At 47.9% G+C, this 23,667-nt stretch overlaps 1 protein-coding gene across 5 annotated transcripts in view; it reads left to right on the forward strand.

Moving 5' to 3' along the window:
* HTR2C (5-hydroxytryptamine receptor 2C) overlaps window positions 1-23,667 on the forward strand; it is a 235,556-nt gene that overhangs the window by 190,312 nt on the left and 21,577 nt on the right. For 3 of the 5 annotated variants that reach the window (XM_061598372.1, XM_061598377.1, XM_061598378.1), the window contains exon 3: window positions 20,128-20,786. In XM_061598372.1, coding sequence (XP_061454356.1) covers window positions 20,402-20,786 — 385 coding nt within the window. In that variant the 5' untranslated portion in view covers window positions 20,128-20,401. Of the gene's footprint in view, window positions 1-6,824; window positions 6,894-8,864; window positions 8,951-20,127; window positions 20,787-23,667 lie in introns of those variants that run through there. The other 2 variants (XM_061598374.1, XM_061598373.1) reach the window with 2 other exon arrangements.

The raw sequence follows: 23,667 nt of genomic DNA on the forward strand, positions 1-23,667 counted from the left end.
TTGACTGTAGATCCTGCTGTCCAGACAGGTGGATGCTGTTACTTGCTATATGTGTGAAAACCCTCCCTTGGGTTAGATTACGCATTTGAAAACGCTCCCCTTGCGATCTTGGTATACCCCACCCACAACATCACTGGGCAGGTGTGGATACCTCTCCCCCCCCCGCTGCTGGGACTGCATATATCCATGTCCAAATGGACACACTGGAGAGTAATGCAGAATCCATCTGCAATGAGCTTTTATGGTCGGAATGCAACCAGTTTCTCAAAAAATGTTTTTCACCCCCTTCCTCCAAAATGCAATAGGTCTAGATTGTTTGTGGACTAGGGATGGGGTTCGCTAGCAGGTTCCTAACCATTTTAATTTCAACAGTCTGGCTCTCAATGCCCATCCACCATTTTTTGTTCCCATTTGTTTTTGCAACTGCAGATCCACTGAGTTTTTTAAGCAGAAAAAATAACTATTTCTAACGAAAATGCTGGTCGCAATGCTTATGCGGCTGTAGCCGCTTGTTTCACCTTTTATTTTTTCTATTTACATATCAGTTAGGCAGACATTCGCCCATTGAGTCTGTCTCTTGCCTCAGGCTAACTGATGTGTTGCTTAACTCCCCAGCCCCCATCTCACTATTCTTGTCGTTTTGCAGTACTTTTGATATTTACTGTTGAAAAGTCAACTACCACTGCTTATTTTCACTTCTGTTTTTAGGGAATTTATAACTAAGTCACTCATTCACACCCTACACAATCAGTCACACACGCAAACACACAGTGGCAGCCGAGATTCAAAAGCCTGGAAGGGGGGAATCCTGTCCAAGTCTGTTCTGTACTACAATTTAATAGGCAGGAGAAAAAAAGGATGGGTTGTTGGCCATCTCTGAGAATTAACAGAGAATTAACAGAGAAAATTGGCAGGAGGTTAATAGATGTAAATGGTAGTTATTATCACCTAGACAGCAGTTAAGAATGCATCACCTTAGAGGAAAGACAATTGCAAGGACAATAACATAAAATTTGGAGCAGATTTTTTAAAAACCGTGTCAATGACAGCCACAACCCTCTGCAAGAAATCAGTGCCAATCTGAAAACACAGTGGATTGTCAGATTATTTCAAGATCTGGTAGTAAGTCCGATTTAGCAGATATTCTCCCCCATCCCTAGTGTGGATTAGGCAGAAAAAACCCAAGAACGCAGTCTCCATTGATTCTGGAACAGTGTTGAATGTGTGCAGCCAAAGCATCAATTAGATAGGCTGTTTCTGGGCAACTTGATGAACTGATGATACTTATTGCACTATGTCCTATTTCAGGGGTTTCCAAACAGTGGCCTGTGGACCACTGGTCCATGAGCTTCATTCAGGTGGTCCGTGATGTGTCTCTGAAGCACAGTGGGACCAGCATTGTTCTGCCTTCCTTGGAACCCAGGGGTCTGTCCAAAAGGTAAACAGGAAGGACCAGAAGTGATGTGGGGAGGAAGCCCTTGAAAGGAGTGGAGAGGATCAGCAGCAAAGTTAATAGGGGCTATAATTAAGGCTTAAACTCGATTCAATTAAAAATCATACAGCATCTAGCACACAGCATTACACTTGCTACAACAGGCAGAAAAACCATTAAGTGGTCTGCCAAGACCATCAGCAATTTTCAAGTGATCCCTGCGGGGGGGGGGAAGGTTTGGGAATCACTGTCTTACTTGATGTGGTTGGATGTGATTCACCCCTTGGCCTTATGTACATCAGGAAAGGTGTTTGTTGGGAGTAAAGCACCAACACTTGTAACAAGTAACCTGAATGGGGAGCAGGGCCGGTGCCAGGCATGCCAGGGCCCTTGGGCACCAGCCTGCCCCGGGGCCCAGCACCTGCTGCCATGCCCCACCTACCTACCTTTCCCTTGGTGAATGCTGCACACACGGTGCACACATACGTGCCATCAATCAAAATGGCAGCTGAGGCTTCCCTAAGGGGCTGATGCCTCTGCTGCCATCTTGGTTGATGGCACGCATGTGTGTGTGGCTATAGTCAGAGATGCCTTTCTTTCCCAGTAGTGGTTAGCCAGGCAGCGGCAAGCAATGCATTGTGGGGGAGATTGGCATAGCCCTGCCCAAGCCAATGAGCCCTCTTGCTCCAGTCCAGGCACATCACCCACACTTCTAGCTTGTGCTTCTACCTACCTGTGATCTGGAAACAAAAAATTGGCCAGCATCCAAAGAACCACAAAAAAGGAGAGAAAAAAATCCCAAAATGCTGAGAGAAAATTTATTTCTTAGGAAAGCCCAATGTATTTTGGCTTGTAGTATATTGGGCCTTTGTCAGGGGCTATAAAGAAGACTGTGCACTACATTAATACATAAAATGGACAATTATAAATCACAACAGAAAATACAGCATTAAAATACAAGTACTGTACTTAATAACATTGCTAATCATTGAAAATATTTTGTAAATACTTACATAAAATTGTCTGTAGAGATCTCTAATAGCAAAAATACTTACATTTTTAATGGCAACTACAAGAGGAAAACTGAATACATACAGATATATATATCTTGCAAAAGCCTGTCATTTCCTGATTTGCCATCATGGGATTGCCGGGGACCATAACATAAAGTAAGGAAGGGACCATCTGAACTTGTTTAAAACAACAAAAGGGAAAGCTCTCCATTAAGCCCACTAGGGATCAGAGTAATCTGGACCAGGGCTAGGGAACTGGATCCAGTTGGTGAGCCAGAACCTTATCTCCCCACTGCTACCCTGCAGGCCACCTCTGACAGATGGGTTCCCCATCTCTGGTTCCCTGACCCACACAAGTCTCATTTTACATCACAGAGCAGATGAGCCTGGTGTGGGTCAGGGAGCCAGACTCACTCCCACCATAAAAATCACTGAGGTGTACTATGACACTTGGTCCAAGCTCTGCTACCTGGGAACAGTAACTGGCATCTCAGCGTGGGTGTGGGTGTGGGCGTAATTGCAAGTGAACAATAACTATGTTTGTTTTGCTGGACCATCCGCCGAAGGATTGTCAATCACGCTTGAAACGAAAGGTGCTGTATTTAGAAGATGTCAGTCACGCCTGTTGAAGCCAGAGCGCTGTGTGAAAATTCCTGTGCAGGGAACTCAGCAAACATGAATGCTTATGACAAGTTGTGCTTATGGGTGTTTTAGAAGTGTCAGGGGAAAGTTTATTCTGCCCCCCCCCCGGAAAAGAGTTACCCAACAACTGTTGACTACCAGGAGTCTACAAATACACCTTCCCCTGTCCATAGGCAGAGGAAAAAATCCACCCAGCTAGGAACAAAGGAAACTGCCTCTTACTGAGTCAGACCATTGGCCCATCTAACTTAGTATTGTCTACACTGGCTGGCAGCAGCTCACCAGGATTTCAGGCAAGGAGTCTCTCCCAGCCCTACCTGGAGACGCCAGTGGGAATTGAACTTGGGGCCTTCTGCATGCACAAGATATGCTCTGCCACTGAGCTACAGCTGGGTCAGCAACTCACTGTAGACCACTAGAGAGAACTCTCAGAGCCCTGCCCTTCCTGGCATTTCACCATCCTGTAAAAACTGGATTCTTTCCATTCTATTTATTACCAGCAGCCTCATACCTCGCATTGCTCGGGAATTCTAAGAAACCAGAAACATCAGTGCAGTTTTTATATCAGTGCAGATTTCAAAGGATCCATCTGCCATATTGATTCAAAATGATGTCCAGTTGTATCCAAACATAGACGAAAACCTTCTCCTTGATCTCAGGAGCCATCAATAGAGGGTTTGAAAGGTTCAGTCTGCGATCCTTATTCAAAATAGCATCTAATTTTATCGAAAACCTGCTGCGTGATCTCATGAACCATCATGCAGAATTTGGTTACAATATTTTAAGAGGTGTCCAAATGCATAGTAGACAGACAACGTTACAAAATAAATAGTAGATCGTTTACCCTCTAGGGTCCAAGCCCTTCCAAGGCAGCTCACAAAATAGGAAATTAGGATTGAGACATTGCTATCAGGCCACTCCAGGTGACCTACTTTATTAGCATTCATCCTGATTCGCATGCACAAATTCTCCACAAATTTGCCACAATATTTCTGCAAGTATTTCTGCAACTCCGCTGAAAGAGCAGGTCCATAGTCTGGGGGTGTTCCTGGATCCATTTTGTCACTAGAGGCTCAGGTGACCTCAGTGGCTAGGAGTGCCTTTCACCAGCTTCAGCTGGTAAGATAGCTGTGGCCATTTCTGGACCGGGACAGCCTGACTACTGTTGTCCATGCACTGGTAACCTCCAGGCTGGATTACTGTAGTGCACTCTATGTGGGGCTGCCCTTGAGGCTGGTCCGGAAGCTGCAGCTGGTGCAAAATGCAACAGCGAGACTGCTCACTGGGGTAGGGTATCACCAACATGTCACCCTGCTGCTAAAAGAATTGCACTGGCTGCCCATTTGCTACTGAGCCAAGTTCAAGGTTCTAGTCTTGGCGTACAAAGCCTTTCTATACAGCAGCATGATCAGGGCTTCCACCAAATCCCATGGCTCCTCATCGAGCATACCTCACAGAAAGGACTGCTCTGCAAAAGAGCAGGAGATGCCAGTGTTTGAACCTGGGGCCTTCTCTGTGAAAAGGAGGTGCTTTGTCGCAGACAGACAGAACCCTTCCCAAATAAAAGCTTTCCTTTGCGAAGATTTTATGTTGGTATAAAACAGATGAAACAGATGCTATTATTTGTGTTTCATGGCAGCCTTTTGCCAACCAGGCATCCTCCAGATGTTTTGAACAACTGTAGGCTGGGATTGTGGTCCAAAGCATCTGGAAGGGGGTACCAGGTTGGTGAAGGCTGTTTTATGTTGGTGTTTCAAAAATGAAGGTCTTGACACTATGCGGATTAGCCCAGACTGAATTTCTGTCCTCCCTCTCACTAACCTGGCGATTGCTGTAATAACAGTTTTCTTCATTCTTGGATGAATCTAAAAAGAAAAAAAGTGAACAATCCAGGCATGTGGAATGACTACCCTGCAGGGCTTTAACGGTGTTGTCAGGATACTTCCTGTAAATATATTTTAAAGGGCAGCATTTATTTAGGGGGAGGAGACAAGGCAGCAAATAACTTTTGCTAGTGATTACAATGATTGGAGCGAAGCCGTGTTCAAGCATTTAATCGCCTGAAGACTCTGGGCATTTGCAAGGGCCCCTACTTGAAGAAAGGCAGATTTGCACAAGTTATTGGGGTTGAGGAGATCCTGTTAGGCCAGTTCAGTACCCCTAATCCCTCCCCCCCATAAGTTTCACCTCACAGTATTATCCTGAGAGCTTAGAGGGCCATTGTCATTCAGACAATAAAGCTATCAGTGGCTACTAGGAATCGCATGCAAGCACTGGAAAGTGCTGTGGCTTCTAGGAGAGCCCCTGCTTTGCATACAGAAGGTCCCAGGTTCAATCCCTGGCAGCATCTCCAGGTAGGGCTCGGGAAGACTTCTGCCTGAAAACTCAAGAGAGCTGCTGCCAGTCAATGTTGGCAATACTGAGCTGGATGGACCAAGGATCTGACTCATGGTCAGAGTGATCCAGGCCAGAAACCAGAGTGACCCACGTAATAAACGACCCCCGCCAAGTGGCTCCCTGCGCTTCTCTCCATCCCCTTTGGGGAAGGGCCGCAGCTCAGTAGTTAGAGCATCCGCGTTGCGTGCAGAGACTCCCAGGTTCGATCCCTGCTGTCTTGAGACAGGCTGAGACACCCTGAGAGCCACTGCCAGCCTGTGCAGACCGCCCTGAGCTAGATGGAGTAAATGGTCGGACTCAGTATAAGGCAGCTTCTGGATTCATCAGGAGCACCCACAGCTCAGTGGATGCAGAACAACCCACGTTCGGTCCCTGGAATCTCCTGGGAAAGACTCCTGTCTGAACCCTGGAGAGCTGCTGCCAGTCAGTGTCGACCGGAACTGGGCTAAATGGACCAACGGTCTGACTCTATAAGGCTGCTTCCTATACCCTGTGCCGGGGCCAAAGCTCAGTAGCACAGCACCAGAGGGCCAGGTTCAGTCCCCAAAGGCCCCTCCAAGTAGTGCTGGGGCTGAGACTCCTGCCTGATAACCTTGGAAAGCCGCTGCCAGTCAGTGTAGGCAGTACTGGGCTAGATGGACCGAGGGCATGACCCAATGCCAGGCAGCTTCCTGTGTTTCTAGAGGTTGTATCCAATGCTAGCCCTACTCAGAGCAGACCGACAGAAATGCATGAACCAAAGTTAACCATGCCTATTCACTTCACTGGGTCTGCTCTGCGCAGAACTACAGCCGAATCCCACCCTCTACTCCTAAGTGCCGGAGAGGCCAGCATGTGAAATCCCTCCTCCAGCTTCAGCAGTGCAACTTAAAGGTTAGCCTGGCATCTGTTGAAAAGCTGTCCCAGCAAATGAGAAGGGAAGGGGGGAGACAAAGGCACTTTTGGTCTATTAAAACCCCCTCCAAATCTGAAGGGAACTCTGTGCAAAAGATCCTGATCTTTGCAACGCCTCCCCACCCCACCCCACCCCACCCCACCTTTTGCATTTAAGCTGTTTCTACAGCTCCTGTGTTTTGGGCTTTTGACTCATGTCCGAGGAGAAATGACTGATGAGGGGGTTATTATTGACAAGCTTACTGAGCTGGAAAACTGAAATGCATCACTCTTGGAGGGGAGGGGAGGAGGGAGGGAGGCGACAGGTTAGGGAAGGCAAGTCACCAACCTTCACAAGCAGGTTGGCGCTGTGGGGCTGATGGGTGCCAGAAGGGGGCGTGTGTGTTTTGGGTCACTCTCCTCCTCGAAAGGTCATTCCTTAGGGAAGTAAGCGTTGAACATTTCCCCGGATGAAGGCGGATGGGGAGGGCATTGTTAGTCATGCTGCAGGAGCAGACTCATGCAGCGATGTAAAGGTACATGGAGCATCCATGGGAAAGGGCTCAGTCTGTCTGTCTGTCTGTCTGTCTGTCTGTGTAACATATTTTTACACTGCTCTTCAGACAAATGAAGGCTCTCAGAGTGGCATACAAATCTCAGTAAAAAAGACAGAGATCCCTCGGGTTTACAGTCTAAAAGCACAACACAAAAGGAAAAGGGGTTGGGAAGGAGGAGGAGGTAAAAGGCAAGCTCAGGTACTGTTGTTGTTTTTCATTACAGAGGTTTTGCAAGGTCTCATCTTGAGAGCTTCATGCTTTGTTTGCTGCAGGACCTCAGCCTTGCTAGGGACAGGGGAGACATTTGATTTCATTAGCATTTAAAGACAACCTACTTAATTGGCACTTTGCAAAACAATGCACAAACCAAAATACAGTCCTCCTTCACACAGCACATAGTTAAACATTGGGATTTGCTCCCATGGGAAACAGCAATGGGCAGCCACTTGGATGGCTTTAAAAGAACATGACTCAGATTCATGGAGGGCAAGGCTATCGGTGGCTGCCATGACGGGTATGTTCTACCTGTCCTGTTGGAGGCAGCCTCTGAATGCCAGTTGCTGAAATCACAAGTGGAGACAGTGCTGTTGCGCTCGGGGCCTGCTCGCGGACTTCCCACAATGGTCATCTGGTTGGCCACTGTGAGAAAAAGATGCTGGGCTTATCCAGCAACCAGGTTCTTATTATGATGTCCACACATATGTCCACACCTAGAGGTGTGCCATTGCATGCCACACATGACCCAAATTCAGAGAGAGAGAGAAGGGGCTATGAACCTGACAAATAAAGGCCCACATTCCTTGTTTCCCCCCCCCCGGGGCCCTTCCCAAGAACAGAAGGTAAAACGGGCTCTCTCTGAGCCACACAGCATGAGAGCCTTTGGGGGGGGGAGATACGAATGTAATTCAGCTGTCAGTTCTCTGGAGAGTCTGTGTGGGAGGACAGGCATTGTTCAAGCACAGAATGAAGGGGGGAGGGAAGGAGGGAGCACCCCCACTGAGATTGTAACTTCATTGAGGATTCACAAGGCATCGCAGCGCTGATGGAGGTTTTCTGATCTTTGATGTTTTTCCATCCGTTTGCTTCATTGCCAGGGACTGGATAAAAGGATGTTGTTTTGACATTAAGGAGAGGCAGCCTTTGGGCATCACTGTGATTTGATTCCATTTTTTAAAGCACTCCAGTCCAGCCACAGGTATTGGCAGCACCTTGTTGAGGGCAAGCCTACAGGAACCACAGAAAAGCAACAGCAAACCTCCAGCTCCTGAGTCATGATAACTTGGAGAGCTGATTCATTCCGTAATTGGGATGACCATGTCTTCAGCTTGGCTCCTCCACACAGAAAAAGAACAGAAAAGGTTGAACGGGGGGTTGGACTCGATGGCCTTGTAGGCTCCTTCCAACTCTACTATCCTATGATTCTATGAAAAGTCATCAGCCCAAAATCTCACAGTGGGCCAACCCCGTCATCCATTGATGGCAGGGAGGGAAAACTAGATCTTCTCCCAATGGAGCAGGCATCCAATGCCTTCTTGAACTGCCCCTGAGAGGCAGGTCATTGGGAAGTGGGCTTCATTCTGGATGAAGGGGAGGATATGGGTGTCAGCACTAGAGAAGTCAGAGAATTTACCCATGTTCGCTTATTTGTCCCATGACCAGAACGGAAACCGTTCCAGTGCATATGATCAGTATTCGCCGATGCTCTTTTCAGTCTGCAAACAATGCACAATTGATGCCATTTCCCCACCCCACTCCATTGGCATTATGTTTCCTTTGCACTGACATGAATGGTGTGGAATAACATAATAACAGGGTGATGCAATATGTAATTCATTATGTAAAATTTCACCACAGCAGCCAGTGAGATGGATCACATCATATTTGTCAGAAGATGAACTGCAGCAGAATGGAAACAGTGCTGTGTGCAATCTGTCTGGGTCAGAACAGAAACTGATGCCTTCTTGCATCCATAGTCAGCCCTGGGCTATAGACAGAAGACTGCCTACATGGATCCATGCTGAGGACTTGCAGAAAGGGTGGGTAGGAGCTCCAGGAGCAGTTATTTGTTTGTTTATTTGTATATTGTTTGGACTTATAGCCTGTCCTTTCCTGAACAGTCCCAGGGTGGGTTACAAAAATGTTAGAATAAAAAGTGCAGTTTAACATTAAAATAACATAGCTGCAAAAGAACCAGTGCCAAAATAACAGGGCGGCAGCACTACAGAAGGAGAGAAGACATCCACTCCACTCAACCAATCATAGGAAGAGAGGAAGCTGTCTCAGACCAGGTCGGACCAGAGCAAGAGATGGACGAATCTCTCACTTTCAGTTTTTCTGTTTCCCAGCCATGGACTCCAAGGCAGTGTACATGTGGTTCCCAGGTGGACTGTCCATCCAGGCATTGACAAAGCCCAGGCCTGCTTAACTTCAGCCAGGTGGTGGCCTCCTGTGCCTTCAGACCATCCCTTGGTCTTATTGTACTATATCCTGGCTGGTGCTGGTGCTGGTGCTGGTGCTTCTTCTTCTTCTTCTTCTTCTTAATAATAATAATAATAATAATAATATCATCATCATCATCATCATCCCACACTTCCTCCCAAAGAGAGCCCAGGGCAGCAAACTAATTATAAAGCACTAAAAGCATCTTAAAAACAAAACAGCACATCTTAAAAACAACACACCTTTAAAAACAATTCTGATGCTGAAGCAGACTTGGATAAGGTATCTACTTATTGTATGAGCAACACCAAATTGAAATGGGAGGACCAGAGAAGGGACAGATTGCTGGTAAAGAAGGCCCCAAGTTCAGCCTCCAGCATCTCCACTTAAATAGATTTCAGATAGTAGGAGGGGAAAAGACTCCTGCCTTGTGACTTTAGAGGGCAGCTGTCAGTCAGAGTTGGTAACCCTAGGGATGGATCAAAGACCTAACTTGGAGAAAGGCTGCATCCTACCTTTTGGCAAGTCCCATTGATTGATTTCAGGGAGACAGCAGAGGCCCTGTTCTATGCGGGGCTGCCGTTGGAGTTGGTCCAGAAGCTACTAGTGCGAAATGTCATGGCTCGACTTCTCAGTGGGGCAGGATATCACCACCATGTTTTGCTGATGTTGAATTTCACTGGCTGCAATTAGCTACCGGTGCTGTCCAAGATGCTGGCTCTGGTGTATAAAGCCCTATACAGCTTGGGACCAGGATACCTGAAAGATCATCTTTCCCCTTATATACCCAGTTGATCACTGCTCTGTACAGGTGAGGGCCTCCTGCAGATACCATCATATTGTCGGAATTCTATTGAGTTGCGCAGCAGAGCGGAGAGTATTGAGCGAGCTGTGTGTGTGTGTGTTTGAATCTTTGCTAAGATTCTACCTTCCCTGCAAATTAGTCAGGCAGAGACTTTAAGCTTTAAAATAAGAAAGAACTACTTTATTCTGGAAGTACGTGCTTGATAGGAAAGAGTTCTGTATCTAGCTAACTGGCTATGTTGGAGCAGTCTGCACTGGTCCTAGTGCAGCTCTCATGCTGGTTGAGAGGGAGAGACAAAGGAAAGAGGTCTGCTACCCTCTCGAGAGAGAAGAAGAACTGGGAAGGCGGGAAGGAACTGGGATCAACATCCTTTGCATATCAGTCTAGCAGGAGGGGGAGAGATGGCAAGGATCAAAGGACAGGTATAGCCTGGCAACAAGGAGGTCTCCTCCCTAGCTACCCTTTTTAACCCCATGCAGCCTCAACCCACCAAGTTGGAGTTGAACCTCATACATTCCAACACTTATGAGGAGGTTCGTTTTGCACGACATAGGAAGCGGACCTTTAGTATAGTGGCACCTACCCTTTGGAATTATTTAAGGGGAGGGAATGCCTAATATTTATTAGACAGGCGCCATCCCTGCTATCTTTTCAGCGCCTACTGAAGACCACCTTCTTTCAAGAAGCCTTTTAAGTAGAGACCTTATCCCAGTCTGCGCCTGTGCTGGAATTGCCTTTAGAGGTTTTTATCGTGTTATCCTTTGTGCGTTTGCCACCCTGGGCTCCTTTGGGAGGAAGGGCAGGATATAAATTTAACAAATAAGAAATAAGGAAATAAGTTTGTCAGCAACTGGGCTGCTTTAATCACACACCCAGATTCTGTACTTGGAAACCAGTCTGGTGGTTGGCTGTCTGGTGCAACAATTAAGGTTCCCTCTGGTTGAGGGTAGGAAATAGCAGTCATTTGCAAGCCAGCCATGCTGAAACAGCCTTGTAGCTTTCCCTCTGCAAGAAAATGTCCTTTGAAGGAGTTTAAAGCTTCAGGTAAAGGAAGGGAGATACAAATCTCCAATGGTATTTATTTTTAACTTCTACAAACTAATTGCACTCCAAAGAGCTGGCAACGACCAAATGCAACCCCGCCCAGGGGGCAGATTTAAAAAGACTTTGCCACTCTGCAGATAAATGCCTCATTTCTTTGCTCTGCCAAAGGCAAAAACAAAGCAACCCCCCTCTTTTCTCACAGTACAGTTCATTATATGCATAGAGCATATAAGGAAAGGAGCAAGATCTGGAGCAATTTTTTTCCCTTCAGAAAAATCCCTGTGTGGATTCTGATAAATTTTCTGAAAGCTGTTGCAAGTAGTTGGGCTCTGCTCATAAATGTCCTGGGTTATATCCAGCACTCATTCTTCTCGGAGTAAACCCATTGAAATTAACAGACCTGACTAACTCCATTCATTTCAATGGGGTTTGCTTTGAATAGGACTAGCATATTGGATCCAACCCACTGCATACTTGCACCAGGAAGATGTATTCCAGAGGTGGGGAGCCACAAGCCTGGGCAATAAATACGGCCTTCCAGGCCTCCGTCTGGCCCTTGGAAGCCATCCCTGGCCACACACCCATCTCCACAGGCCACGCCTCTCTCTGGCCCTTGCTGTTTGCCTGGCTAGAATGTGTCCTTGACCACTGATAATTCCTTTTGATCTTCGTAGCTCAGTGGCAGAGCATCTGCTTTGTATGTAGAAGGTCCCAAGTTCAATCCTTGCCAGCATCTCCAGGTAGGGCTGGGTGAGACTAACCTGCCTGAAACCCTGCAGAGCTGCTGCCGGTCAGTGTAGACAGTACTGAGCTAGAATGGCCAATGGATCTGACTCAGATTGAGGCAGCTTCTTACATTCATTACAATCAAGAGGAGTGTGTGAGTGTGGCCCCAAAACTCCCACAGAAATACTCTTGTGCCTTCAAACATCACCCAGCATGCAACCCCTTGGGATCAGGCGGTTAGGGCTTAGGCTAATGACATTTGGAAGTCAGAAATGCATTTTGATTTTAAATTCCATGGTGGGCAAACTGCACAAGGCAGAGAGCGAGGGAATTACAGTGCCAAAATGCTAGTTAAGAGGGGGACTATTTTGCTCTAATCCTCCCCCCTTGCATTCCCCATGTAAAGCTATTTTGGGACTTCTTGTTTAACAGCAAAAACCATCATCTTGATCAATTGTAAGCTTAGGGGCTCCACAATCTCAATTTTATTTCTGAAAGGCCATTGAGCATATTAGACCTTACACTTATTAGTGTAAGGTTGCATACACACACACACACCTTTAAAGCACCCTGAAAGGACATCACCTCCCCCCCCCAAAAAATGTCCTGTAGTTTGTTAAGGGTGCTGGGAACTGTAGTTCTGTGGGAGGTAAATTACATTTCCCAGGATTCTTGGGGGGGTGGAATGTGATGTAAATGTGCTTTAAGATATGGTGTTTCGCAGCCCAACTCTCCCTCCCTTCTCTAACTGGGAGATTTTAAAACTCCTTTAGTGCACTAACTATTATCTTGTACAGGGAAGAGTCTGGCTTCTGGTAAAACCTTTCTCTCTCCCACACTTAAAAAAAAATTATTTTACCTTGCAAACAACAAACCCACAATATGTTTTCTTCCCCATCAAAGTGACAGTTTGCTGCCCCCTAACTTTCAGCCATCCACATGACGACCATCTCCCTGACAAAAATGCAAGGTCATTTAGGTAGACAAAAATGCTCAGTGGATGGTCACACTTGGCCTGGTCAGTCCAGAAACCTCCTTGCTCATTTCATCCCTTCTTTCTTCTGTTTATTAGAAGCAGTCCTTTGAGATTCAGTTTGATTCCAACACAAGGTAGCCTTGTGCCTGTTCAGATCCTTGAAGAGGATACCAGCGGGAGCAGAATTAACTACATTGACTTTACTCCTGTGAAGTATGGGGATGGGGTGACTGGGAATTCAAACCAGCCTCATCCCCACACTGGACCAGTAGTTCAGAAACAGAATATTTGTGTTATTTGTTTATTTAACAAAATTTAGATACCACTTGATTTTAGAAAACCTCTAGATATATGATGACTCAACATGGATTTTGTTTAACAATGTCATGCACCAGTTTTCAGGGCCATGGTTCAGTGGTAGGATACATGCCTTGCATATAGAAGTTCTCATGTTCAATCCTTGGCATCTCCAGATAGGGATGGGAAAGACTCTTGTCTGCCCCCCTAGGTGGTCCAGTGGTAGAAAGCAACTTCTTTGTGCCTGGAAAAATGGCGTTGAAAGTCCCAGCCATCCTGACAAGCCATGCCCATTATGCCTTCCTTTGGCTCTACCCACATAAATCCCTGCTACCTGCCAGGATAGCTAAACAGATCTTCCATGTTCAGTTACAGTATACCTCTGAATACAAAATGCAGGGATCAGGTTGGACTGAGGATAATATTGTTGTGTGCACCCTAATGTCCAAGTGGTGAGAGACTGAAGAAAGTAAGAAGAGCCTGCTGGATCAGGCCAGTGGCCCATCAGCATCCTGTTGTTACAGTGGCCAACCAGGTGCCCATGGGAAGCCCATAAGCTGGACTTCCAGAGGTTTCAGTGCTTACCCAGGGTTTGGTTTCCTTGAAGTGAAGGTGACTGGAGACTACCGTGTCTTTTAGGATACATGGTTTTATTTACAAATATATACAACCTAAGTGTATATACAACCTGTGTCTTTCCAGCTTCCAGGCCCACATCAGTCTAAAACACACAAAAGCTACCCCTTTGCCCTAGGATTGGAGGGGGAGGGCTCCAGCCAGGTGAGGGGGGCGGGCTACCTTCATTCCCACAGCAACATGTTTGCTCTCAAAAGTCTCCAGACACATAAATCAAGTCCATCAACTTAACAAAGAAACTGGCTGAACCAGTTCAGCAGGTTCCTCTACTACAAAATTACAGGCATGGAGGGTACCCACAGAGATCATCCATTTCCACCACCCCCAATCCTATAACAATATACAATCACTTCTGCAGTGTAGTTCACTGTTATGGCACTATTGCAGAATAGTGAGTTGTGCTGAGAGAAAATAGCTTGAAGCAGCCTTCCAGTGTAGACCAGGGTTAACACTGCAGGCCAAAGGTGGAGATGAGGCTAATTGGGATTCCCAATAAAAAATTCCCCATACTTCCCAGGATTTCAGCAAAGGTCAGTCTATCCCCACCCACAGCCTCCTTGCAAAGCAAATCAGGCACTCAGTTGTAGACTGAAGCTTTATGCTCCATTGACTTGCATGCAGACTGATTGCACTTTTAAATGTTCAAAAATGAAACAATTAAAAAAAACATTTGAACACAAGACCCAAGTTAGAGCAGCAGCTTTTGTCTGTGATGCTTTGATCCCTCTCAGCCACAGCCTCAGGTAGCACATACGCACCAGGGACGTACAACATTCGATTGCAAGGCCCCACTTGTTCTGAACTAATTGCCAGAGTTCTGCCACGTATTAAACCCAAAATGAATTAAAAAGTCGTTAGGCTGGATATTAGTGAAAGAAAAGTGAGGCTTATGGTCCAGAGAGGATGAAAGAGAAGCTGAGGAATTCACAGTTAATGCTGGCAATGTATGCATAATTCATGCTTTTATTACAAGGAATGTTAATATTCTTTCCTTTAATTTACTGAGTTGAGTGTGCTCTACGGAGTTAAGTACGGGGCACTGTACTGAAGGTCAATAGAGATGTTGGCATTGGATACCCCCAGCCTTAAAACCTTTCACCCGTTATTGTCACAAGGGCTTTGGGGGGCATCTTGACCTCTGATCAGTAGGCTTTCAAAGGTGGGATTTGCTTCCCCCTCCTCCCATGCCTGTCTCTTCTGCTAACAAAGGGGGCTTCAAGACCAATTTAATGGCAAGGATTGAAAATGCTGGAGTTTTGGGGGGTAGTCTGATCCAGGCAGTTCCCCCCCTCACCTCCCATGGTTTTCCCCTCACAGAACTACAAATCTCCAGCACCCATAACAAACTACAGTTCCCAGGATTCTTTGGGTGAAGTCATGTGCTTTAAGTGTGCTTTGGATGTGTTTTAAATGCAAGGTGTGGGTTTGCCCTTCTTTGCCTGGATTCAGGCTAGAAAGGGAGGTGTGTGGGGGTATGTATATATGTATATGTAAATGTGTATGCATACATATATATTTGTGTACATGCACACACTCACACACAAATACACACACACAGTAGGGGCTCTGCCCCTGCTTGCTTCACCCCTGCTCACTTCGCTCAGCAACCCTGCCTACTGTCACCAGCTCTCCCTCCCATGAGTTGCCAGTGCTCCCTCTCCCCCTGCCCCATGGGTCATCAGCACTCCCCTCCCTCCCCCCCACAATCTCCAGTGCTCCCTCCCTCCCCATCCCCCCGTAGGTCATCAGTGCACCCCCTCTCCCTCCTTCAGGTCACCAGCACTCCCTCCCTCCCCCCACAGGTCACCAGTTCAGCCCATCTCCCTCCCCCTATGGGTCACCATTGCTCCCCCCATGGGTCACCAGCCCCCTCTCTCCCTTCTCCCCCAATGGGCCTCTCTCTTTCCTTCTCACCCACAGACCCACCCACCAGGGGCCAGGCCCAGCCAGGCCCCCCAGCACAGCTGCCTGTGCCCCTCTCGCTCGCTCCATCACCCGTGCACTGCTGCCACCACCGGGCACTTCACCTTCCAGTGTCACATCACTTGTGAATGCTTAAAAAAATAAGATAATAATCTATATCTGTTCTGACTTCTGCATGGCTCAAATGTAGCCAACCATGCAAAGGTAAAAGTTGTGTCCATTGCTCCACCTACTTTTGCCTCTGGCTCCGCCCACCACTGGCATGGGGCCCCTGAAACATCTCTCATGAGGGAAAGTGGCCCTTGGCCTGAAAAAGTTTCCCTGCCCTTAACTTAAACACAGTCCTTCCTTATGAAGCACATAGTCTGCTTACTTGTTAGAAAGCCACAACCTGGAGTTGATTTCCCCCTTTCCTTCCTCTCACAAGGTGGGCAGCTTCACCCTTACCATGTCGTTAAGAAGTTGCTGGGGGACTCAGACAAACCTTCCACCCCCAAGATCCTCGCTTGCCGGGCGAAGACCTGCAGTTCAAAGGGAGGCTGCAGATCCTGAGGTCTGAACATGGCGCCTGCATGCAAACTAAGCAGCTCCGCAAATGCGTGCAGAATAGCTGCGTTTTTCCCAGGGCCTCTTAAAATGCACTCCTTGTGAATTTTCTTGGTGCGGGGTAATATGAAAAGTCTGTCCCCCCCCCGTTTTATTTTAACTATCTCGACTCTGAATTCTTCTTCCATCTTTCACATGGACTGCCGAGTTACAGCAGCAGCCCACAGGAACGAGCTGTGGGGGGGATCAGAAACATTCACCATCCCGGGAACTGGTACGTGAGGAGAACGAGCTGCTGTCACCTGCCAGCTATTTAGCGTGCTGGCGGGTTGCGAAGGGGGGGAAGCAAAGCTGCTCTCTGTGCGCGTGTGCGCTGCCCCTTCTCTTAATGAGAAACGTCTCCGTTCCTGCTTTGTCTGGAAAAAGCTCTTTCATCGACGTGCGCTCTCTCCTCCTCGCCTCCTCCAGTAAACTTCACTCTTTCACTTGCCTAGCCCTCGCCAGAATCTCCCCGGCAGGTCGAAGCAGCAGCTCCGTAATCGAGCTTTAATAAACCCTCATCAGCGTATTGCAGTCCCTTTGGAGTTTTTACGCCTTCAATAGATCCCCTTCTGCTGCGCCGGCATTGTCCTGCACCTTTGAGCTGCAGCTAATCACGACTTCCCTGCCTGCCTTCCCTGTTCCTAATAGGCGGGCAGCTGTGCCAGGGTCGGGAGGAATGATGATCCTCTTTTTCCCGCTGCAAAGCTGGAAAGAGTGGAGCAGGGTTAATTGTTTACGGTTCCCACTCCGATGCTGACACTGATGGAGCCTCTGGCTCTTGCAGCCTGGCTGCCCCTCCAGCTGGAATAATTGTGTGTATTCTTCTAACTGTCGACAGGCATAAGGGCATGGAGGGAAAGAGGCAGGGCCGAAGTAGGTATCGAGCGTGCTGAAAAAAGTCGAATGTATTTTTATTGTGTTTCTTTGCAAGATCTATACCTCAATGGCTGGACCATGGGTGGTGATCTTGAAGTTATCGCTGCCTTTTTATTCTTTTAACAATGCTGAACTTTTATGCAATGTTAAGATCCACCTGGACCGGTTAAGCACTTACAGGTTGCAGGAAAGGCCTCAAAAGCCGCTTTCTCGGTGTAAACCCCTGAAGGGCTGGGGGTCTTTTAAAGAAGCAGGTTTCACACTGAAGCTGAACTCTGTCTTTTGTACGCAGTGATGGCTACACCACACTACACCACACCAGTGTGGTGTAGTGGTTAAGGTGCTGGACTACGACCTGGGAGACCCAGGTTCGAATCCCCACACATCCATGAAGCTCACTGGGCAACCTTGGGCCAGTCACTGCTCTCAGCCTCAGAGGGAGGCAATGGTAAACCCCCTCTGAATTCCGCTTGCCTTGAAAAACCTATTCGTAGCTTCGCCATAAGTAAGGATCGACGTGAAGGCAGTCCAATTCATTTTCAAGCATGATTGCATGGGAGTAACTCCCATTGAACTCAATAAGCATGCAAATGATCAAACCTGCCCTCCCCTTCTCCTCCCTTCCCTCCCCTCCCCCATCCCCTTCCAATCCCCTCCCCTCCGCCCTCTCCCATGGTCCTGTCCTAGGACTATGACCTGGGAGAGCCAGGTTCAAATCCCCATGCAGCCATGAAGCTCACTGGGTGACCTTGGGCCAGTCACTGCCTCTCAGCCTCAGAGGGAGGCAATGGTAAAAACCCCTCTGAATACCCCTTACCATGAAAACCCTATTCATAGGGTCGCCAAAAGTCGGGATCAACTTGAAGGCAGTCCATTTCCAATTTTTAATGGCTAAAAGCAGGATGAATGCACCATGGGTAAAATTTTGTCACCTGTCTCTGCAAGCAGTTGCAGTTGCCCCAGCGGCAATGTCTGTGCTGCCCAGTTTTTAGGTTTCTTTTCCAAGCAGCACAACCTTTACAGCAGGGCTGGGGAAACATTTGCATCTGGAGGGCCACATTCCCTTCTGGACACCCTTAATGGAGGCCACATGTCAGTGGTGGGTGAGGGCCAGGGGCAAAAATGAGCAGATCAATGAATGTAAATTCTATCTTTGAAGAGTAGGCTCAGTTCTACACACATTCACATCTCTCTGTTAACTGGCCACTCTCCCTGTGTCTATAACTGCTGCGGACTTTAGGAAGTGGTGATGCCTGTCTCCACGTTGGGGGGGGGATTTTCTGCAGATGAAGCAGCTACTGAGGGCACTTCTGTGTGAACCTGTCGTATCCCTCCTGGGACAGAATTGTATATTGATAATCATTATTCTCTACACTTTTCTGATGAGTTCAGAGAGGGACACACTGGATCCTCACAATAACCCTGTGAGGTAGGTTAGGCTCATCCAAGGAGCTTCACAGCAGGTCATTTTTTTGGTACTTGGATGTTTTATTTTATTTTAATTTTTCTCTCTCTGTATTTTGCAAAGGCCTATGGCTATACGCAATAAAGTTCATTCATTCATTCATTCATTCATTCACAGCAGCATGTGCATTCAAACTCTGATTTCCCTAACCAGAGCTCATCAGCCAAGCCACAACACCAAACTGGCTTGTACACGAGGTATTGATTAGGCCACCTGCTCCAGGTTATCATCAAACCTCTCCTGTCTGCAGCAAAGGCAATGATGCACTTAAGTACATCTTCAGTAGGCGCTGAAAAAATAAAGAGATGGCACCTGTCTAATATTTAAGGGGAGGGAATTCCAAAGGGTCAGTGCCACTACACTAAAGGTCCACTTTGTTGTGCAGAACAGACCTCCTGATAAGATGGTATCTGCAGGAGGCCCTCACCTGCAGAGCGCAGTGATCGACTGGGTATATAAGGAGTAAGACGGTCTTCCAGGTATCCTGGTCCCAAACTGTATAGGGCTTTGTATACCAAAACTAGAACCTTGAACTTGGCCTGGTAGCAAATGGGCAGCCAGTGCAATTCTTTCAGCAGCGGGTGACATGTTGGCGATACCCTGCCCCAGTGAGCAGTCTCGCCATCGCATTTTGCACCAGCTGAAACTTCTGGACCAACCTCAAGGGCAGCCCCACATAGAGCACATTATAGTAATTTCCCTCTAAACTAAAAAGTCTGTGTGTCTTAAGAAAAGAACATGCAATACGCTGAAAGTCTAGTTTTCCCTCCTCTTGCCAGCTTGCTTATTTTGTGTGATTGCCAACACAGCTCTGTCGAATTAGACTCGAAATGCGTTCGCCAAGACTCGGTCCCCTAGAGACCCTGTGTCTGGACCTTTTGGTTTCTTATTTATTGACTGCCTGCTTCACGCCAAGATGTGTGGAATGGACCTGAACACTTCCATTTAGGGCAGGGTTTTATTTTTGGCCTTCCCTGGAATCTCCGAATTGGCTAGGGATAGCAGCCTGTCATAGGTGAGCTTCCAGAGGGGAAGGAGCTATGTTCAGTCTGATGCTGCAAAAACAGCAGAAGGTCTTGAAACAACAAACAGGTTCATTGTGGCAGAAGGTTTTGCGGGCCAGAGAGAATTCTTGGCAGAAGGTAAGTCTGGAGAGACACCCTTCCAGCATGCATGGTTTATCAGTTACCACGCAGAACTCATGAGCTGAACATAGCTCCCCAGCTGGGGATGAAGACCCATTGTAGGCCGCATAGTCCTTTTGTTGCTCCCTGCCTGGGACTGCCAAAAGAGAGAGGTGTGATTGTTGAATGCCAGCTAAAACATGTGACTTGAGGGTTGTGTTCAGCTTGGTGGAATACAGTGTTCAGGTGTGATCCAGCCCTGGCTCTGCTGTTATTGCTGCAAAAATGAAGGTGCCTCTCTCTTTCCTTTGCAGAATGCTGGCCTTGAGTATGAGTTGGATGTTCTTGCAAAGATCCTGTTGCCTCTTTCCAGTTGGCTCTCTCAAGCCACAGGGTCCCGCCCTCATGGTATCCCAGAAGAACTCCACCGTGGCTTCTACAACCTTTCATCCGCTATGGAAGGTCAAGCACCTCGGTGGCCCTGGGGCCACGGGATCCCGTTGTTGCTTTGGACCTTCTTCCATTTGAAAAAGGGATTAACACTGAGGTGCTCTTAGGAAGAGCAGAATTACTGGCAGGGAACGAACGATGAGTGCCATCAACGGGGCTGGGGTTCTTGTTGGCCTTACGACAGTGTCAGTTACGCTGGACTTTAGCCTGCACAGTGGACTGATGGCCTGGCCAGTTAGCCACAATTTGACTCTGAATCAGAGTTTGCCGACATCCGATCCTCTGAATGTCTCCGAGGGAGCAGAAGTCTCTCAGGCGTCCATCAGGGAGAAGAACTGGCCAGCCCTCCTCATCCTGATCATCATCCTACTGACCATTGGAGGGAACATTTTGGTCATCATGGCAGTTTCCTTGGAAAAGAAGCTCCAAAATGCCACAAACTACTTCCTGATGTCCTTGGCAGTGGCGGACATGCTGGTGGGCATCCTCGTCATGCCAGTGTCCCTCATCACCGTCCTTTACGGTAAGCCATTTGCCTCGTTCAAGCTGGAGTGGGTGGGAGGGCATGACCTGTGTCAATGTTGGCAGGAAACTGTACAGCAATTCTGGGCCTTTCTTACTCCTCCTCTGTTTCTCCATAAAGGACAGATTAGGTCCTGGTCTGTGTGTACAGAGGAGTCCTTTTTGTTTTCGAAGGCCCCCAGTGAAGTTCTGAATTGAAGAACATTGGTCCTGATAAAGGAGAGCCGGTGTAGCCAACGTGGCGTCCTCCAGATGTTTGGACTCCAGCTCTCATCACCCCTGACCACTGGCCCACTGGCAGGAGCTGATGGGAGATGGAGTACAGCAACATCTGGAGAGCTAAAGGTTGGTCACCCTTGAATTATAGCTTTGAGCACCACTCCTCCTTTTCATCACTCCTCTGGTATGCATAATGGAGGATGATAAGACAGAAAGATGGGATGGCAAACTGGACTGGACCACTTTGGATTGCAAGGTCAGAAGTGCTCCTCTGTGTGAAAACTCCCTGTAACCAGGAATCTAGCCCATCAAGTAGAGAGGATCTAACCCAGGCCTGCTTTGCTAGTTTTCTACTTACAGGGAAAGGTTGTTATTTCTCCCTAGGGGAATATTCCAGAATGTGATCACTCACACACTCGCCTGCAGCCTGGAGTGGAACAGTCCACTCTACCACCTTGGGACCCTTCCATCTCATCCCACCACATGCATCAAGCCGCCCCACATCTTTTTTGGTAGTATCCTGGGCCAGACCCTCTGAGGCTGGCCATGACATTTTGCCATGAAGGGCACCGTGGAGGCTGTGAAGGCGGTTGACTTGAACTGTGCTGAAGGAATTTCAAGAGAAATATTTTACAAATGTGGTTATTATTATACTGGGATTTTATAAATCACACTTTGCCTTTTGATCTTTTCTGCTGACTGGTGCTGCCTTCTAGCTGTCCTCAGAATTACAGCAGGCTGTAGATGTCAGTGCTATGGTCTTGGGATCCTGAAAGGGGTGCTGTCCCACGGGGAGGGGCATAGCTTAGTGACAGAGTTCATTGTTTTGTGCGCATAAGGACTCAGGTTCAATTCCAAGCATTCGCAGTTAAAGGCTCTTCAACAGCAGAGCCATAAAAAGCTTCTCTTGCACATGCACCAGGCACAGCTTTCCAGAATCTCAGGAAGAGTAGACAGAGGTGGGCCAAGGACTTGATTAAGTATCAAGAAAGTTGGTGTCTGCATGTCGATGCCCTAGGATAGCTCCAAGGGGCCCTGGTTGCAGGGTTGGCATCAGAGGTAGGCACCTGCTGAGGTCCACACAGTCCTGCAAGGGACCCGCTGTCAACACCCATCAACTCCTTGCTGTGCTTCCACCGCCTGCTCACCGGTTCCCTTCTGACCATGCAAGCAGTAGCACGAGCAAGAAGACAGAGCAGCACCCTTCACTTGCGCTGAACTCTTCCTCGGGGCCGTTGTGCAGATGCAGCCCAAAGAATGGGCAATGGGGACATCAGCAACAAGGTGATGGGGTCACTGAGAGAGCACCCACAGTGAGGACACCATGCTCAGGCAGCCTCCAAAACATGGAGCCAGCTGTCTACTTCCTTGGGCACTTGAGTTTCGCAGGGGAAATCGGCAGTGTTGCATCAGAGACAAGCCAAGAGCACTCAGGACCTTGGACAGCTCCAGGGAGCACTGGTAAAGTAACTATAGAGCTGTTGTTCTCTGCAGGGAGCTAGAGCTCCTGGAAATCTTACGTAGGCTGAGTAGGGTTGCAGGGTGGTGGGCTCCACATCCCTGGAAGAGTTGGCTGGCTAGTGAAAGTTATTTTGTAGCCTTTGGATTCCGTACTGCAATGGACTCATCCTCTGAATCAAAGCACAGTGGTAGGGCGGTGACCTCCAGCCAGGAGGGCTTGGAATAAGATTTGTGTGGTCCTTTATCCAAGGAAATAGCTTGAATTTCACCTGAATCCTCCGCCATGCCCTGCAAGGTTCTTGGGTTGAGGGTCATAACACCAGTACTGCCTGGTTGGCTGACCCCTTCCCCTCCGCCCATGAATCCTCACACCCCTGTCCTCATTGCAAAATCCGCTCTCTCCTCCCGTTAACTAACCTCATTTGGCAGGGTGCCACCTTGAGTGATATCGTATTCAGCATGCTACCAAGCCCTCGCCGAGTGCAGAACCAACCCCTTTTCTAGGATCCACACAAACCTGGTTCCTACTCACCCTGTGGAACACGGAACACGTGTTTCTCTAAGCCCTGCATCATCACCCCATGCTCCCTGGTGTTCTGCTTTGAAACTTGTGAGTGGGGGTGGGGAGAGATTCAAAAGCCAGCTTTTGAGATGGTCTGGGCATTTAGTGTTCCAAGAAAAGAACTCCCTTTTAAAAAAAAAAAAAAAAAATCCATTTCCAAGGGCAGAGAGAGATGTACTTACCTACTATGGCTCTTTGGATCCCAGCCTCTGCTGCAACAACCCACCCACACTCCCCCCCCCGGGAGTTTGTGGAAGGCTTGTGGCTGTTGCTTAAGCATCCCACCGTTCACAAGAATGCCACCCCATGAAGGAACACCAAAGCTCTTGCCCACACGGGGATTGTAAAACCCACGGCTTCGCAGCATGAGCCATGGACAGCAAATTGCACACTTGTGCCCCCTGGCGGTCTTTATCCAGGGCACAAAAAGTAATTCTCCCTTTCTGAAAACTTTTGAAGCCATTGGTGCAATCTGCAGGCACAGATGTCGTAGGTATATGAAAGAAATAGAGCAAGAGTGCATTGGAGGGAATGGGCTTTGCTCTAGTGCAGGGTGGGGAATTTCCAGGCCACAGCCCATACAGGACATAAGAAGAGGATCAGGCCAGTGGCCCGCCTAGTCCAGCATCCTGTCCTCACA

Source organism: Rhineura floridana, chromosome 16, assembly GCF_030035675.1.
Source record: "Rhineura floridana isolate rRhiFlo1 chromosome 16, rRhiFlo1.hap2, whole genome shotgun sequence".
NCBI lineage: Eukaryota > Metazoa > Chordata > Lepidosauria > Squamata > Rhineuridae > Rhineura > Rhineura floridana.